This window comes from Podarcis pityusensis (assembly GCF_964106645.2).
Source record: "Podarcis pityusensis genome assembly, chromosome: 11".
Lineage (NCBI taxonomy): Eukaryota > Metazoa > Chordata > Lepidosauria > Squamata > Lacertidae > Podarcis > Podarcis pityusensis.
In genome coordinates, this window is record NC_138036.1 from 36283592 (window position 1) to 36303258 (window position 19667).

At 41.7% G+C, this 19667-nt stretch overlaps 1 protein-coding gene and 1 long non-coding RNA gene across 8 annotated transcripts in view; one reads left to right on the forward strand and one right to left on the reverse strand.

Annotated features, from left to right (window-relative positions):
* ARB2A (ARB2 cotranscriptional regulator A) overlaps positions 1–9831 on the reverse strand; it is a 209202-nt gene extending 199371 nt beyond the window's left edge. For 3 of the 7 annotated variants that reach the window (XM_080972936.1, XM_080972937.1, XM_080972939.1), the window contains exons 1-3: positions 9536–9593; positions 4714–4837; positions 2464–2565 (exon numbers count right to left, since the gene is read on the reverse strand). In XM_080972936.1, coding sequence (XP_080829062.1) covers positions 2464–2565; positions 4714–4837; positions 9536–9568 — 259 coding nt within the window. In that variant the 5' untranslated portion in view covers positions 9569–9593. Of the gene's footprint in view, positions 1–2463; positions 2566–4628; positions 4838–9535; positions 9595–9655 lie in introns of those variants that run through there. The other 4 variants (XM_080972935.1, XM_080972938.1, XM_080972934.1 and 1 more) reach the window with 4 other exon arrangements.
* LOC308458354 lies at positions 7632–19268 on the forward strand. Its single transcript, XR_013977264.1, has 3 exons — positions 7632–9553; positions 9833–16806; positions 18512–19268. It is a non-coding gene; the product is annotated as an uncharacterized lncRNA (long non-coding RNA).
* Positions 19269–19667: the final 399 nt, after the last annotated feature.

Below are 19667 nucleotides of genomic sequence, written 5' to 3' on the forward strand. Positions count from 1 at the left end.
AGCGGGATGGATCGCGCTCGCTGCCTGGGCTTCCTCTTTAGCCTTGCTCAGCCTCCTGCGGCTGGAGAGGCGCGCAGGGCTAAGGAGGAAGCCCGGGCAGCGAGGGGATGGATCGCGCTCGCTGCCCGGGTTTCCTCTTTAGCCTTGCTCAGCCTCCCACGGCTGGAGAGGCGCGCAAAGCTAAAGAGGAAGCCCGGGCAGCGAGCGGGATGGATCACGCTCGCTGCCCGGGCTTCCTCTTTAGCCTTGCGCAGCCTCCCCGCGGCTGGAGAGATTGCGCAAGGCTTTTCTAGAGGAGGGAGAAGGGACTGACTGACCACGTCAGTCCCTTCTCCCTCCTGGGGAAAAGCCCGCAAGAGCCGCACGAAGCTTGTGTGTGGCTCTTGGGGGCTTTTCCTGCCTGCCTCCCCCCTGCATTCGCTCCATAGGACGCACAGACTTTCCCCCTTAGTTTTTAAGACGGAAAAACTGTGTCCTATGGTGCGAAAAATACGGTAACTGACCATTAGGAATCCAAAAAAGCCCATTAGGACATCTGCTTAACAACCTATTAAGTCAAAGATAAGTTACACAGAAGGCAGAAGACTCTTTTTATAGTGTGGTAAGAGTCTTTTGGATTAGTTCAGTGACTATACAATTCTCCCAGGCTTAAGGCTGAGGAACTTTCCTGAGCCAGGCCCTTGGGCTAGCTAGCATGAACTGCACAATTCCACTTCAAAGTTGGGCAACTTACGGTTGACAACATCAAAGCCTTAGTTTCCTAAACAAAAGCAATTAAAAAAGGGGGGGGGGTTAATTCAGTAAACAGTTCTTGGGTGTGTTTTGTACTTTTAAATGTAAATTTAAACCATGGACAAATTATAAACTTGTTGAACATGGCCGCACAACAGCTCAATTTAAGCAGCTGAAACATAGTTGAACCCTTGCAAGACTACATGCGTCTTGTCTAAGGTGACAATCTTGCCTTTTACAGTGTTCCAAAAATCTGGCTTCCATATGAGATCTAATACAAAGTATGATGAAAACCACTTAAGATTTTCCCTCCAGGGGCAACTCTGAGACTTACATGCTTTGTATTCTTAAAGAGTAAGCAGCAACATAAATTGCCATTACTCCAACCATCTTCTAATAGCACAAGAATTTTGTTGCAAACAAAAAACCCTCTCAACTTGTGGAATGCTCTCCCCAGGGAGGTTCAGCTGCTGCCTTCATTATACACCTTTAGACGCCAAGCAAAAATGTTCTTCAACCAGGCTTTTTACTGATTAACATCCTATACCCTTTTAAATGTGTTTGTGGAAGGGTGTGCAGGGATGGGGTATATTAATTTGCGGACCCCCTATTTTATTATTTTGTGTTTTTATCTTGTATTTTTATGTTGTGGACTACTCTGAGATCTACAGATAAAGGGCTATATACAAACTTAATAAAATAAACAAATAAATAAATTACTTCCAAAAGCTTCTTCATTTATTTCCAGTGAGCATGCAAAGCTAGACATAGGTCAGGTTCATGGCAACTTTGGAAACAATTCTCATTAAAATCAACTAGATTTCCTTTGAGTTATGTTTGAGATCACAGCTGCTATGACAGCACAATATCCTGATTCCAAATATATTGCATAATAATACATTACATAGTAATATATAGTAAATAATTAAGATGATGATGGATTTGTTATTATTTCCCCCACTATGTTTTCAGCTGTTCTTATTTTAAATGTAGGTCACCTAGAGTCCGTCATGGAAAAATGTGGGGTATAAATATATAAGAACAACAACAAACACAGAAGTTAAGCAGGCTACCTACAAACTAACTTGTTAGAAAAGTGTTTCCCAAAGTGGGCGCTACCACCCCCTGGGGGCTAATGAGATTACTTACAGGGTACTAGTAAGCAAGAGCATGGCAGGGAGGCGCTCAGTGTGCAAATGACTATCACTTGGGAAAGTTGATATCACTAGATCAAGTTAATCAATTTTACTGAATTAGAATTTTGAGTAAATGTGAAATTACTTGTTACTGTATTGCTTTTATTGTGCTATTATCTTTCTTAATGGGTTGTGAAAACCACTATTCTGAATAAGGCTTTTGATAGTGTTCGGTAGGGGGCACTGATGATGAGTTTACAGAACCAAGAGGGCAGTGGCCTGAAAAAGCTTGGGAACCATTGGCTTGGAAAAAATTGAACAGAAATTTTCAATGAGGCACCACTACCATTCTGAGCAACTGTGTTCCTATGTTTAGAATGGCCCAAGGAAAAACTACAGCAACATAAAATGTGTTATTTGTGATCAGATGAAAACAGGATGTATTTGAATATTTGAGACTATTACTTTAGTTGCATTGTTTAAAACAGTTGTACAAAGAAATCAGACTCAAACAGCAAGCTATGAATCAAAGTTCTGGGGGAAATATTAATATTCAATCACTTCTAAATGAGTTCTTACAACACTCATTACTTACTTTCATTAAAAGCATATTCGAATCCTTCAAGTGTATCAGGAAACTCAAGAGGTGGCTCATCTTTTTTCATCAGTTCATCCAAGTCTATTCTAGACAACAAATCTGAAAAAGGGTGGGGAAGAAATTTGTCTTTCTGTAGACTGCAAATTCAGTTAATTACTCGCCCTTCTTCTTTTTTAAGTGTCTTTTAAAAAAATGTATTCTAGAATACATTGAACAAGTTTTTATTTGGAGTTCAGTACTCCTTTGAATAACAGATAATATTAGATTTAGCTGGACAATTATTAATCCATCCCAACGACAGGTTTCTACATACATAGATCATTTTATCATAACAAGAGGAACCAGCAGCAAAGTGTTGCAGTGTATCATCACGCCCAACTTCAGGTTTTCCCCAAAGATCAGTTGTTACCTCCCTCTTCTTTCTCAGTTGACTCATTTTGGCTCCATATCTGCCAACACTCAACCACAAAGTTTGCTACTGGAGGGAGTGATAATGCAAGAGTAACTGAAGCAATGTGAAGGCTGCCAGAGACAACAATGAAGTACTTTTGAATGAAACTTACTTAGAAACTGTCCAACTTTTCATTTCTACTATTCTTGCAATTTCAAAATCAAGGCAGTACAGTCTTCTACATTGCCAAAGGGCATATGGTAACACATCTGAAATTTTTCTGAGGAATCTGTTATTTTGGGGGGAAAGCAGCAGAGGTTTCCTCACTCCTATTTACAGAGTGATGCTACCCCAAACTAATCCATACTGGGAAGAAAAAGGATCAGTCACTATAAAATTCTGCTTTGCTGTGGAAAGCACATGGAACATAGAGAATTTATGCCAGTGGAAAGTATTGTTGGCATAACCACTAATCTGGAAGGACATTGTCAGAGCAAACAGAAACATGTGAAGTTAGTAATGTAGCAGGGGGTGACGGCTTAGCTCAGATCTGATCATCAAACAAAGTGTTAGTCCTACACACCAAAATGGCAAAAATACGCAGCCCACTTAGTAAGTAGAAGGCCCACATGAATAATCCAGAGGTCTGCATGCTGAACCCATACACTAAGTTATTATTTGCTGTTCTTATACACAGTGGGCCATGGAAGCATCTAATGTGGGTGGGAACACAGTGGGCTCTTCCTAGGAGTGTGTTTCAGCATTCACTTGGGGAGAAGGCTTTGACCAGGTTGTTGGAAAGCACTGAGCAATTTCTGCAGTCACACTTTGGCTGGTGCCTTCTGTATAGTTGTATTATCAGATATTACCAGTCACAATTCTGTGATTGATAGGTGACAGTGGAGTTGCAAAGGATGAGGTTTAAGCAATAGCCAATCACTCTGTACTGTTTTGTTTCCATTAGTTTTGCTTTGCTTTTTGCACCAGTGCTGAAGCATAGAGTTTCACGTATGCTATGCAATCATGAGTGTGGCTTATTTGTAACTTAAGATATTTGGGGCAGGGAGAGAGAGAAAAGCATTTGCTTTTCACTATCGCATGTCAGCATGGCCCACACACTTTTCATTTCCATAGCATATGTAACAGGAAACATGGAGAATATTGGTCCCATACTGACTAAAGTAAGAGATGTTCAATATGACTTGGATTCATTGATAAAATGCATCCACAATGACACATACATTGTCAGTGTCAGGATGTGCATCCATTTACTCCAGATGTTCATGTAGAGAACGTATATTAACACGGGCATCAAGGGTCCCTGCTTCAACCTGGCACCTTGTAGAGATCCCATTTCACCTCTACTATGCCCCAAATACCTTTGTGCCATCTCACTTCATCTCTGGATATGCCTGACTACAATGCACATCACTGAATCTAGGCTCTAAGAGTTTTGCAGCAATGTGAACTGGGTGTAACAATATTATTTAAAACACTGTTTTCAAGAAATATTTTACTCATCATTTGGAAAATAGAATATTGTATACAACATTGTATTTTAGTTTCCCCAGATTTTCCAGATTTTCCATTTCCGGATTTGGCAGGAAAGACTAGGGGGTGCGTTGTTCACATCTCTGTATATAGGTAACAGCATTCCCACTGTGTGTATTGGCTTCCTTTTCCAGAGAAAGAAAAAAGAAACCTAGACAGGCAGTGGTAAGAAATGTATAACAGCTGTGAATGTGGGTTGCACTCATTTGCACTTGCTCACCTGTTTCACTAATCACACAATTATAGTTCATCAGAGCAAAGTCTACGGAGTGCCTATGGAGGAGAAGTTCCAAATTAATTTGTACCCTTTAATGCTGTAGTCTTCTCTTTTTCATCAGGACCTCCCTGTTGAAGCTGTGCCATGCTTATCCAAATTCTCAGCCAGATTAAAATAACGGAGGGAACATGCATCAATCTTGGGAGGATGAGCTGAAAAATTAAAGAAAGTTCAGAATTTGCAGTCAGTTTGGTTCCACTTCAGAATGTTTCTTGAAAATGATCAGCAGTGTAAAACTGTATTTAATTTAATTTATTGTATCTCACCTAAGGTACTCTACCTTGCAGTCTCTAAAATAGCCAAAACAAAAAACAACAGAACAATATTTCTAATATGAAACAATCCTCAAGTTAAAACCAATTACAGAAACCATCGCAACAAAGAACACAGTAATAATTCCAACACAGCAAAGCACAAACAGGAAAATGATCAACCAAAGGTCATTTTCAACAGCCAGGCCTTTACCAGCAGCTTGAAAACATACAGTGACAGGACTTGGCACAAACTGTTTGGCAAGGCATTTCACAGGATAGGCACCACCTAAAAGAATAACCAAGCTCTGGTTGTCATTAGCTGTACAGTGGTACCTCGGATTACATACACTTCAGGTTGCATACACTTCAGGTTACAGACTCCGCTAACCCAAAAATAGTACCTCGGGTTAAGAACTTAATTCGTTCTGGAGGTCCGTTCTTAACCTGAAAGCACTACTTTAGCTAATGGGGCCTTCTGCTGCCACCAGAGCACGATTTCTGTTCTTATCCTGAAGCAAAGTTCTTAACCCGAAGTACTATTTCTGGGTTAGTGGTGTCTGTAACCTGAAGCGTCTGTAACCCGAGGTACCACTGTACCTTATAAGAGAGATCTGAAGAAAGGCCTCAGATGATGATCAAAGCATGCTAAAAGTAACATAAGGGAAAAGATGTCCAAGTCCCAAGATGTTTTGCTTTAAAGTTTAATACCAGTACCTTGAATTGAACCCTGAAACAAACTACCAGCTACTATAAGTGATGGGAAATCCACTATATGGCAATTAAAGCACCTAGCAACCATCAGTAACCTAGATGTAGCATTTTGTACAAATTGCAATTTCCAAGAGAGTCTGTAAATCCAAACTGAAATCAGATGGTCTCACCACCAGTAGTACTTCTGTTTTGTCTAGATTAAGATGCAGCTTACTCCACCTTTTCCAGGCTTTTACATCTACCAACTGCCTCTTTAGAATCAAGTGAAAATTAGAGAGCTGGGTGTCATAACCATCATGATGCGATTGTATTCAAATCTCTAGACCTTTTCTTGTAGCATGGGCACAAAACTTAACCTTAACCTTGCCAAACCCCATAAACCAAAGGGAACAGCAGCCGTTCCCCAGCAGCTACCTTCTGAGTCAACACTGTACTCCAATTCCCCTCCCTTCAAGATGGTCTAGAAGGATACTAGAGTCAGTTCAAGATTCAAGAAAATAGGGTCACATTTCCTTTATCCATCTCCTGGCACAGAACATAACCAAAGGTGATCAAGAAAGTTTCTATGCCTAACTCAAGTCACAAGCCAGACCAGAAGCAATCTAGATAATCTGTTTTATCCAGAAGTTCTTGGAGCCACTCCATAAAAGCTAAGATACTTTTTTTAATTGAGAAAAAGATACAATATTATCTGCAAGCTGAGCAGGACGGCACCTTCCAATGGAACAGAATGTGCCTGTGCTCTAAGAGCAATGTCTTAACCGAATAGGAATGATTGTGATGCCATGCATATATACCTAGCCCCAAGTCTGCAGCGTTTTGATTGTCTTCCTGCAATAATCCCCAGCTCATATCCTTAATCTTGCTCACCCTTTAAACCTGCATTCATCCCGTAGCTTTTTGCCAGCTTCTTCTGTAAGAAATTCCATTTACAGCCACTTTCTTCTAACCTTATTTTTCCATCTTTTACCCACTCCCACTCTTCCTTGACTCTGTCTATCTCCAGTCCCACAATATTCGTGACACAAAGCTGTAGTGCTCTCCCCTTCTGGCCATAGCTGACTGTGCTAGGCCTCAACACTCAGTTAGCTAAAGCTTGAGATCCTATAGCAGAGCAGGATCATGATGATCAACATTAGCTTCAGAATTTGCACCCTAGCCTTCCACATTTTTGTCTCAACTATATCAGCTCCTTTTCCAACCTTTAAATTCTTTCTCATTCATCCAATTTGTGGGCCTCCCACAGCACACTTTTCATTGTGCAATTCACACATTAAGTAGACCTACAGGGTATTTCTTCTAGGATACTGACAGAAATTTTCACCTTTAGGTCCCTAAATTTCAGCCACTAACCACATACCATTTTCCTTCTGGAAACAAAAAACCATTTGTAGCTTAAAATGAATTTTGTCCTTGGGGTGTGTGTTTACTACACCAGTCAATGTTAGCAGTTTGGGGTAGTAAAACACCCAATTGTTTTGTCATAGGTCGGGGAAAGGTTAAGAAAATGTGTTGTGTGCCAATAGATTAGAAGAAACCTTATTCCTCTAACCCAGGGCAGTTTTCTTGCAGTTTTCTTAATGGGGTCAGAAAAATACACCACAAAACAGTTAATATTAGCTTGCTTTTATTGCAACTGTGATTTTATATTTTATACAGTGGTACCTCGCAAGACAAATGCCACGCAAGACGAAAAACTCGCAAGACGAAAGAGTTTTTTGTTTTTTGTGTTGCTTCGCAAGACGAATTTCCCTATGGGCTTGCTTCGCAAGACGAAAACGTCTTGCAAGTTTGTTTCCTTTTTCTTAAAACCGTTAATACCCAGGGTGCATTGCTTGAAGAGGTGCAGTTGCTTGAAGAGGTGCAGTGCTTCGCAAGACGAAAAATTCGCAAGACGAAAAAACTCGCAGAACGAGTACTTTTAATTTTATCTTATTAGTCAGTTGACCATTATAAATACCTGACTTGCCTTCAAGTAAGGTAAAGGTAAAGGTACCCCTGCCCGTACGGGCCAGTCTTGCCAGACTCTAGGGTTGTGCGCTCATCTCACTCTAAAGGCCGGGAGCCAACGCTGTCCGAAGACACTTCCAGGTCACGTGGCCAGCGTGACAAACTGCATCTGGCGAGCCAGCGCAGCACACGGAACGCCGTTTACCTTCCCGCTGGTAAGCAGTCCCTATTTATCTACTTGCACCCGAGGGTGCTTTCGAACTGCTAGGTTGGCAGGCGCTGGGACCGAACGACGGGAGCGCACCCCACCGCGGGGATTCGAACCGCCGACCTTTCGATCGGCAAGTCCTAGGTGCTGAGGCTTTAACCCACAGCGCCACCCGCGTCCCTTTCAAGTATCTGCACTATTTTAGTTAATATCTTGACATTCCCTCTCAACAGACAGCAGTTAAGCATGTATACAAACCCTTTGACATCAAACAATGTAAATGCAATGAACTTGAGTGAAGGAGCTCAGAAGCAGTAGGCAGCAATATATTAAAAGGTAACAGCTGCTAGTAAATACTGATATTAATACCTCAACCTTGCAAATAATTTAATTAATTTTACTGATTTAATCTAGCATGGTCCAGACTGTTTAAAACGATCTCATTTCTTGTGAGTTTTGCGTTTATGCTGCACACCAGTTTGAAATCTGATATAATGAAGGGCGTATGTGTGTGTGTGTGTGTGTGTGCAAAAACAATGACCAAGTGCAGCATTTATTTTATGCTAGCCTGCCTGAGTGCATTTTTCAGCCTCAATTTTCTGTGGCAAGTCCAGACATCTGTGAAATACACTTCACAGCCCTGGCATACAAGCCCCCCCCCCCAATGTTCTACAGGACTGTTATTTGTTGCTCAGACTCCTGTTTCAAGTCTCTAACCTTTTAAGTCAGCTTTGCAATGCCTCTACATTTCTGGCCACAACCTTTCCAAAAGCTAGCACTCTTTGCCGCCCCCCCCCCCAAAAAGTCAAGACTGTGGGAAACACAAAAGACCTGCAACTCACATGTTGCTAGGCAATATTACATAACCTACCCGAACCAGCTAGAAAATTTTGAACAGAGCTCAAACGACTAATCTAGCAATCAGAAACGTACCAGGTGAACGTTTTAATTTCATTTATATTATAATTCTTTATGTTTTTACATGCAAGCCAAGTTTGGGAAAAGAAGTAAAAGATGACTCAGCATTTACATACTGTCAGGTGAAAAAAGGGATTCCCATGGGGGAAGGATATCGTGTGGGGAATCCAGCTGCTGCCTGGTAAAAGTGACAACAGCAAAACATCACAGCGCAGCGAGATCCTGATTGTTATGCATACATTTAAGGCACTCGGCTGAGCAGCAAACACGAACTATATGCCAAATGTGAAGAGGAACACATTTTTTTTAAAGAGGCCAGTGACAGGCTCCTGCCATCCCGCTCCCTCCCTCTTCCCGGGGCCAAGGTCCTGGCGATCTTTTTTTCCCTGAGCGACAGGCCCAATTTTCCCCGCCCCCAGAGCAGAGCGCCAGAGCCAGGAAACAACGTGGGCGAAGCAGTTTGAAAGGAAAAGGGACTCCTGTGATTTCTGACGCGGCGGCCACCTTGTACTTCCTGGTCGCACCAGCCAACCAGGAGGAAGAACAAGAGCGAGGGCAGCTACCGCTCAAAGGCAGCGGCGCTCCGCCCGAGGTGGACACGCGAGCTGCCGCCACCTCAGAGGCGGGAAGGGAAGAGGACGGTGCCCCCGCCACCTGTGGTCACGTCAGTCGCAGCTCGCTCCCTCGGCTGAAGGCCACGCAGCCCGCGGCGGAAGGGAGGCGGCCAGGAGCGGGGAGAAGGCGGCTTCCCCTCCGCCGCCTCCACCCGTCAGTCCTATCTCTTTCACACACGGACACAAGCACAACACCTGAGGGAGGGGGGTGAGGTGAGACTCTGCCATTCTCCTCAGCGGGGTGTGGGGGGAGGGAGCGAGGGAAGGGGGCGGCCGTTGGCGCGCGCAAACCTCGGCGCAACGGCTGCAACGTACCTGCTGCCGCCCTTCCCGGTGAAGGGGAGGGGAGGGGGCGTGGCCAAGGCTTGTTATCGGGAGACGCGCCGCCGCTTCTCGCCTCACTGTTTTGAAATGGGGGGGAGGGAGGGTTGTCCCGCCCTCGCTTGCTTGCTTTGCCTTCCCCCTTTTTCCCGCCCTTTCCTTTCCCCTCAGCTCCACAGACGAGAGGCGAATTTCTAGAGTTCCACTTCCGGGCCCGGGGGTGACGTCACACACAACCCGCGCGCAATCGAACTAAGAGACAAAAGGAAGGCGGAGGAGGGGCTTCCTTCCTGCCCGCCCGCCCGCTTCCTGCGCTCAGAGAAGTCGCTGTCAAGTCCGGATCGAGAGAGAGAGCGCCGAGGCGTCAGCGAGATAATGCGCTGGGTCAACAGTGAGCATGCGCAGGTCCCCTCGGAGTCTGCTCAGTAAGAGCCGGCGAAGCCGCCGGTAGCTTCTCTTCTGCCCTCAGTTGATGGAGGAAGTTCCACAGTACGATTAGCCAAGGCAATCAGTTCCGTTGCTTGAAGCCCCAAACCTGCCTGGATGCATTTTGGCTTGCCTGCTGATGAAAGTGACCGTGTGGTGATTGATAATATCGTCATCCCTAAGTAGTAGCAGTTGCCAGGACATTGTCCTGTTCGCCTACATTGTTTCATCCTTATTTTGGACATTGTGGTAGATTGCAATGTTTAGCTGGTGATGTATTGCAATGTTAAAAACTAGATATCGCCCAGCTTTCACACATGTCGTGATTAGCAATATTTTGCCAGGTCAAATATTATGAAACAGTTATCGCAATGCGAACTTCAAACCAATATATTCCCCAGTCCTAGCAACTACTGTGGAAAAGTAGTGATTTCCATGTAAGGGATTGAAAATAAATCTGCCAACATCATAATGTCATCTATAGTGAGACCACACATAGAATATTGTGTACAGTTCTGGCTGCCTCACTGCAAAAAGGATGTAGAACTGGAAAAGTTTCAGAAAAGGGCAACCAAAACAATCAAGGGTTTGAAGCAACTACATTTCAGGCTCTTTAGTTTAGAAAAATGGTGAGTAAGGGGTGGGGAGGGAGATGATAGTGTATAAAATTATGCATGGTGTGAAGAAAGTGGCTAAATAAAAGTTTTAATCTCCTGTAATACTAGAATTCATGGCCATCCAATGAAGTTGAATGTTTGAAGATTCAAGACACTAAAAAGCATTTCACACAATTCATATTGAAAGACGTTAAAAAGCGATGTCCTATATCCACTGTCAGAGGCAATATGTCTCTATATACCAGATGCTGGGAATCACAAATTGGGCAAGTGTGGTTGGTCAAGTGTGAGAACAGGATGCTGAATTAGATGGCTCCAGCAGACCTCTTCTTTTGTTGCCCAAGAAACAATGCACCTCCCATTTACCCTTGAAGGAGATACCTGAGGTGGTAATGTAGCATTGCAGTGTTACTTCTTCTGCCAAAATGTACTTCTCCTGCTGGACAGTGGGAAATTGGCCCACTGTTCGAGTCCTTTGCCAGGCTCTGGGGCTCAGTAAGTGTCTGGCGTTGAAGCCCTTGCCTGTGAGTCCCTACCTGTGATCATTTGTTGTTCCTGACCAAGTAAGGCTGCTTCCCAAACAGTGGTCCATAACCTACCAATGGGCCTTGGGCCACTTTCAGGTAGGCATCAGTGTCACAGCCTACCCAGTGTCTCCTCACTTGCAGGCCCACCCCCTAGATGTGCCATAACCTTTTGGTAGGGCCAATGCCAGCTAGGTGGTGATCCGAGTAGTGGATGGGGAGGGAAACACCTGACAGATACTGAGTCATGCAGTTAATTTAATAATTTTCTTCATATTCAGTCTTAGCCTGGTGCAGCAAAAGATGTCACTGTGAATTCTTCCCAATTGGCCAGACTAAATTATACTAATAACTTTATTTGTTAAAGATGTGGAAAGCTAGAGAGTAATCTAACACACATACATATTCACACTGTAAGGTAATATGGATTTGGAGAAAATGCCAAGATAAGTAAACTATCTTTTGCTATGCATACCCTATGGATTTTTCTTTATTCTCCTTGTACATTGCTGATCTGCAGGCTAAATATAAATTCAGTGCAACTTGGATTTGATGTGTGCTTTGAGTTAAGTGCCTGATTTTATAGACTTAGAAATCCAATGTTCCACCTGATACTTATAAGCAGGTAACAGAACATATAGAACTGACGTCATGGGAACTTCTGAAGTTTATTCAAAGGAATACCTTATTTAATTTCAATGACATACAGGACATCTTTGGGGGAGGAGTTGATGAAAACTACATTGCTCTAAAGCAAGTCACTTTAACATAATAACCCATTTGGTTTTGGGACAGTGTGTTCCACATGATTTCTAAAATTCTGAATATTACAGGCTTGGCCTTATTTCAAGGAGCAAAGAAAGAAATTTAAGGCATTAATAATCCATTTCCTTGTAGCAGCTTGATGGAGATTGCCTTCTTATGGAGAAGGGATCATCTGTTAACTTTGGAAAACTGGTACAATAGGGTTTAGAAGGTTACACTTGTAGATGAACTAGCACAGAGGCAGCATTATTGGAGATAAATTTTATGATCAACTGTTTCCCTTGATTTCTTTCATTAATTCCTCAGCAGAACGTAGACCAACTTCTGTTCACTTCTTTTTGTTATCCTGAACCTTATCTTGATATTTCAGATTTTCTTTCTTTATATATCATGTCATTGACTCCCTCCAAGGTTTAAAGAAGGCCGTTGTTAACTTTGCAAGTCTGCTGATGTAATCAATCCTTTATGCTTGGCATTTATTGATATATTCTTTCCAAAGTGTGTAACAAGGACTCATTGTTCATTTATGTATTTCCCCCCCTTGATACAATGTTCGGAATGTTTGGATAAGTTTAATGTTTTGTCTGTAGTTGTGTGCGTGGTTACTTGCCTAGCTGACACTCCCATACTCCTCCTTTTCTCCAGTCTCCAGTTCCCCTTTATGGGGAAGGCTTGCAGCTCAGCAGTAGAGTATTTGCTTTGCATGGGGTTTTTATTTTATTTTACAATTTATCTGGATGAAGACATAGCTGAATTCATAGTGACCAAGTAGCTAAGGGCATACCTCAATCTGTCCTCGTCTTCTGGATGATTCCAAACCATCTAAAAATATTATATCTTTGCTCTTCTGAATTACATGCTTTAAAAAAGTTCCTTTTGTTATATTCAAAGATAAGAGATTTTTAAAAAGAATAAAATACAAAGAGCATGAAGAATAAGGGTTGTCCCACCAGTCATGAAAAAATGAAGGGCACTGATATTATAATAATATCAAGCATAATCTATCTGAATGACAGGAAATGACATGTGATAGTCCCAGGGCAATCTGAGTACCACTTACCTTCATCAACCAATGCCAATCTCCTGGAAGTCTTTGTAGGGAAAGGTTATTTCCTGCCTTCTTTTGAATTTTAAAAGGGGAAGAGTTGTAGCTGATCTCCCAAAGTGTATTATTCAAAACATGTTGGAATTATCACACTTCTTTCCTTATTTGTTCAGTTTTTTTATGCAGGATATTAACCCTGCACCAGTGTGGCTTTCCATATATTCTTTTTGTCAGTAAGAAAACGCAGCTGCTGGGTGATCCTCTAAAGTGGGATTGCATGTGGATGCTAGATGACTATTAAAATCAAACAAGGCAGGTCTTGCAAGCAGTAGTTAAATCACCAGTAGGTTCGGTTAAAGCTGTAATATTCCCATTGCCTTAGGAGTGCATGCGTAATTGCACAAGTGTTCTTGAAGTCTGATCATGCAAGACAAAGAATGCCCTCAGCTTTCAGTTATGCACTTGGTTGCAACTAGCACTTTGCAGGCAGCAATCACATTTCCCAGAATTAGGTTCTCAGCCTCCATGTGTCATGATAATGTTTGTATGGGATGGATTTTCATTTGCACTCAGTACTTGATCTGTGCCCAAAAGGGCTATTTCTTTGTTCACATTGAAGTGCAGACTGCCAAGAGAACATAAAATAATCTTTTCGAATTCAGGAACAGCTCATTTATTTTGGTTTCAATATTATTCTGTCAAGAATAAAAGGGAAATAAATATCCACATTAATTTTGCATTTACTAAAAAAAAAATTAAAGGGTTGTTTCCCACATTACAAAGTTTGACACTAGGGGGCTCCCCACAAGTCATTTTGAGATAATGTATTTGAATCACTTTGAAGTATTAAATTGCGGTATATAAATACTATGCGCTTCTGTTGTTATGACTGCTACTATTATGCCTTTAAAAAGTAATGTGATAGAGCTGACTACACATAGCTGGATTTCAGAAAGACGAGTACTGCAAGTTCTGGAACCAACTCAACATGAACAATACAGTTCTCAAAACTAATGAGATGTAACCCAGCATTTCTATGTAAGATTTTCAGGAAATGACATCTTAGAAATTACAAACAGCATATTTTGTCTTGTGCATTTTAATCCTCAGAGGAAACAGCACAACTATATGAACTACACATGTCAAAGGTTTTGATCAAACTCTTCCTTCTTTTGGACTCAGCTATTTTCCATGGCCCTGTGGTTTTTCTATCTAGCTCAGCCTTCTGAATACTGATGATGTAGGGTTGCCATATCTGGACACAAACGTTATTGAGCTTTTTTTTTAGTTTAGCCTAAGGTTGTTGAGCTTTTTCTTCTTCTTTTGTAAAAAGGAAATTTACCAAATTCTACACACAAATTCCATATGCCCAGATTTTCTATGGTAACCAAAACATTGTTTGGTTCTAGGTATATGTGTGTATCTAATCAACCCCAGTGGAGTCTGGTCTGCTGTGTCTATTGGGACTCAACCTTCCTACTGAAAATGTGAAGCAATTTTTTAAAAAAATCCTCAAATTTTCAAAGCCACACTTTCCTGTCCCACACACATTTTATATTTCCTTGAATTTAAGAGACATTTTTGTTAATCTCCTGATCACTCTGACCAATCAGCTCTCCAAGCCACTCAGCCAGTCGTAACAGTATAGCTATGGCAATGAGGTCTCTCCCATCTGTCTCTAAACATAAAAATCATGTGACTGATAGGGCTGTGGGAAAGTCAGCCCTGGTAGGAAATCTCTTACTCCATCTGTTGTTTTGAGGCGTGTTCAGTACAGCCACTAGCAGTTATGTGAGGATTTAGGGCAGCTTCAAAACAGTCCTATGTGATAGGCTAATGCTATCAGAACCATATGTTAGTTCTGAGCATGCTCAGAGCTGTTTCCTTGAAGGCTACAGAAGCAATAAGGAGTGTTTACTAATTGGAGGAACATTTGTTTGTTTGTTTGTTTGTTTGTTTGCTTAATATTCATTTTGTGACCTTGCTAGAGAGCAGGAGTGAGTGACCAATAGCAAGTCTTAAGTCTTTAATTAATATCTATTTTTTACTTAATCATTTTGTGATTATTTTGAAGAAGTAATTGGAAATTGGAAGATGTAGTAGAGGATGGAAATATGTGTTGTAACTGACCCTGTTTCAATATTATTCTGTCATGAATAAAAGGGAAATAAATATCCACATTAATTTTGCGTTTACTGAAAAATTTTAAAGGGTTGCTTCCCACATTACCAATTTTGACACTTTCCCTACATTCACTCAATAAAAGCTGCAGCAGCTGCTAGGTACTACACAGGGTAATTTTAAAACAAATTTCTGTGGATTTAAAGAAATTCTAGATCAATTGGGTGGCGGACATGCAAAGCAATCAAAGATGTGTCTTGATTGCTCTTGGAACGAATAATTGTTTTTTTCATGACTGTAATTTCCCAAATTTGGAAATATTTTTATGGTGAGGTACTTCTGAGATCTCAGTTTCCAAGGAATTTTAGTTGCCCATGATATATTAAGGGGCCATCTGTAAAAGCCAGTGCACAGGCTCTGAATAGGACAAATGGAGAAAAAGCAATAATTGAGCAATAAACGTTGGATGAAACATGATTACGTGCATTGAAGGACCTGTGCAAGCAGTATACAACCTGTTTTAAAATAGTTGGTATACTGCAATAAATGTTGCTAAAATCTGCCACATCATAGCACAAGAGGTGGCACAAGACACTTTGTATCTATGCACTGCAGTATCACCAGAGTGACAGTGCTGTCCTGTTCATGCTCCATTTTGTTTTCTTAAAAGTTACATGCTTCAGAAACTGGTTTCCCCTCTGCCTCCCTCTCAGGTGGAAGTTGCCTTTCCGCCTAAAATTTATTCTACCTGTGCTTAGGAATGGCAGTTTTCATCTATCAAGTAATATTTTCAGAACTTCCATAAAATGAATTTTTAGCATAGTTTTATCATTGGTAGGACTTACAAGAGCTAAATATCAAGGATGTTGGTAAAGAGCCAGCTGAGAAGAAAATCAAATGTTTCTGCCAGAGGGAAACTAATTGAAAGGAACAGGGCCCATGTTTGGCCTCGGACTGCTGAGAGGGTGGAGCAATGTATTAAAGAACATTCACTCACAATCTGGAGTAGTTCTAGAATCAATAGTTTTATTGCCCATAGAGCCTACAAAATGCCCTTGGAAGGAATGAGAGATCATATAGGGTTTATAGGAACAGTAGCTATTAAAGAAAAGTACATGTATTTTGTACATCACCTTTGACATCCCCTGTTCAATCTTTGAGCTATATTAGAAAAGTTATCAAATAACTGCAGTTCTTATTCAAGTTACAATCACTTCCAGCAGTACCACCAAGCACTGAAACAAACTAAGCACAAGCATGTTTCAGAATAAAAGATACTCTAGTTTCATGAGAAATGTGACAAAGGAACTGAATAAAATAATAGTGATATAAAAAGTGATTATATTGCACTAGTTTACACAAGAGGGGCGCACAGTTGAGTTTGAATAATGTTAGGAACAAAATGAAAATGGCATCACTATACCCTGCTATTATGGGTAGTCAGTTAAATAATGGAGCCTAAACATGGCCCTAAACACCTTCCTGAAGACAAACCTAAATCAATTTCCCTGAATATAGAACTGGAGGATTAAAAAAAACTTTTGAAGGCAAACAACATCATCTCCATCAAACAACCAAGTCTACATTTCTTCATCATGCTCACTTACTAAGATTCTTATTTTATTTTGCTGGTGTTTCGACTTCCGGGTTGGCGCCATCGCCGAATGGCGGACTCCCTCCGAGCTCTGGAGGGAGCCTGCTCGGCAGGGGCTGGGTCCTACCGCACCGGCGATGCGGGGACCCTTAAAAACCACGGCCACGGAGGCCGTGGACATGGAGACTCGGCTGGCACCGCTAGCGCCCTCCCGACTCGTGAAGGAGCCTTTTTAAAGGCTACGGATCGGGTGCCGGGGAGAAGCGTGGTGCTTTGAGTCCTCTGCTATCCCTGCCGAGCGAAGCCGCATGCCATTTGGCGGAGAGCGCTGACTTCTTCTATTGAAAATTCGGACTTCTTAACAACAACCCGTGAGTAATTTGGAAACCGGGTTCAAAAGGAGAAAAAAAAAAAATTTTTTTCCGGATTGGACACGAGCGGGGGGGGGATCCAAAAAGGAAGTCAGTCCCCCTCCCTACTGTAAACCTTCCAAAACAAGGATGGTGGAAACCAAGGTCCAAAAAGATTTGTATTGCTGATAAAAACTAAGAATTCCACGATGGGGAACTACAAGAACTGTGCTGGAGGAAGAATTGAGGGAGAAGGGAAACGTGACCCCCCCTCCTGGGAACCGGGGTGATTGAAGAGAGAGCCTGGTGAAAAGAGTCGGAGATTTTGACAGCTGTCAAAGTAGCTGTCAAAGTCGGAAAGCAGAGAGGATCTTATTATGAGAACTTTGCTGGTTAAACTTGTTACAATTTGCTACAACCCGTTAAAACTTGGATACAAAATGGCGAAAACATGGATAACAATCGGACTTTTGGACTAGAGAAAACAAAGTTACAACAATCCCCCTAGAGGAGTTTCGGGACATTACAAAGATGGTCGTAAGTGGAAAAATACCATTGGAATTTTACAGGACTGGTTATCTTCTGGGAAAGCTGCAAAACGGAAATAATATTTTGTCTACAGGGTGTTCAGCTAAAGGAGACAATAGAATTTTCTATTGAAGAAAGGAAGGGACTGAACGCAAGTTTTTGTTCCTGAATAACAATAATCCCTGCAGAGTTACTAAACTTCTGAATTAGAACGTTTCAGCAGCGGAACAAGAGGAAATTGGACTACAACTTGGAAAGAACAATGGGGGGAGTTTTATTAAAGATTTGAAGTTAAATGTCTTAAAAAATAACTATAAAAAGAAAAAGCCAGCAAGGAGTTGGGGGAAATAGGTGATTTATGGACTTTAAGAATTCCAGGCAGATAACATGGTTTGGTGGTCAGGGGGAAATTAAACCGGGGACAGGGGGGGGAGAACTAAAATCCAAAGGCTTGTCAACTTTTTTTTTTTCTGAACTGGCTCTTTTTCACCTATTATACTTTTTATTTCTTATTTCTTATATTTCTATTGTGTGGGGTGTCCTTATTTTTTTAAAAAAAGGGAAATTGTGGAATGAAAATGGGGTGGGCCCTGGGGAGAGAACTTTTGTTTTTTATTAAGGGTATTGATGAGGAGTGTATAAATTTTAAATTCGAATAATGGTTTAAACAAATTAAGTTTTAATTAGAACTGAGAGCTTGTGGAGCCAACAATATGAAAGGGGAATATGGTAGGGGTGGGGGAAGGGGGGAGTCCCGGAAAGTGGATCTATGAAAATAAGGCTTTGAATGTATTTTAATCTTTACTTTCTGTATCTTTGAAAATCTTAATAAATATCATTTAAAAAAAAAAAAATATTTTGCTGGTGTTTCTTCACCGAGAAGTGCCCTGAATATTGTACTTCTTTACTTAAACAAGATGCAGTTGCTCCTGTATGATAGGCAAGCCGCCCTGGAACTCACAGACCCTGGAATTGAATACAGCAAGAGTTCTACCTCTTACACTATTGTAAATATTTGCAGCACTCATGACGATGAGTGAGGGGTCAAGGCAGAAGAGAGGGAAGCACAGAGGAGGAGATGATATTCTTCCCAATATTCTGCTAGTGCTTCTACAAATAAGAGATTTGGACAGAAACAGGACTTTTCTACAATAATAAGATGTAAAGATACTGAAGTATTAAGTATAAACAAAAAGTGAATTGTGATATTAGATGCTTCTAATATTCCTTGGGTACTTACCCTTATATCTACTGTATCTGAATGTGAATATAAGCTATTTTTGCTGCTTAAGTTGCAGGTGCTAAAGCAGAACCCTATGCTAAGTAAGTCAGCCAGAGCTACTCATCTGTCATCTACTGCTGCTACATACACAACAGCATCAGATCAGACTGACAAGATTTTGAGAGAAGAGTCTAGAATAATTGAATTCCGCTAATACTCCACTATGTAAAAAGAAAGGTTCCTGCATCTCCCAACTGTTTTGGGAGCCAGTTCCCATTTCCTTGGGACAAGAGACAAAGGAAAAGTTTTTAACATTAATCTTTGATTTCTAGATTCTCAAGTAGTAGGCATATTAAATGTGCAATACTGTGCAGGTTTACTCAGAAGTAAATCCCAGTATGTTAAACGAGGCTTGTTCTTAAGGGGAAGGGTCAGGGCTGCCGGGGAGTGGGTCCCAGCCAACAAAATGGCTGGGGTATGTTCCACGGAGGGGGATGCGCTGGGACAACCGATCTCAGTGATCACGGGTAGGAGGAGGAGTTACGCTAAGACCAGACCATGTCATTACAGAGGAGGCAGGTTTAGTCGTTGTCTGAGGACTATCCCTGCCTCCGGGTCTGGTCCTGTCCGGACGGATACTAGAATCAGCAAGGGATACCCACATAGCCTGAAGGTGCTGCTGTGCAATGCCAGGTCAATGATTCATAAGACCACTGCCATCCATGACGTGATCATGGATGGAGGATTTGACCTGGCTTGTGTAACAGAGACTTGGTTGGATGAAGCAGGTGGGCCTGTTCTTGCCGCTGCTTGT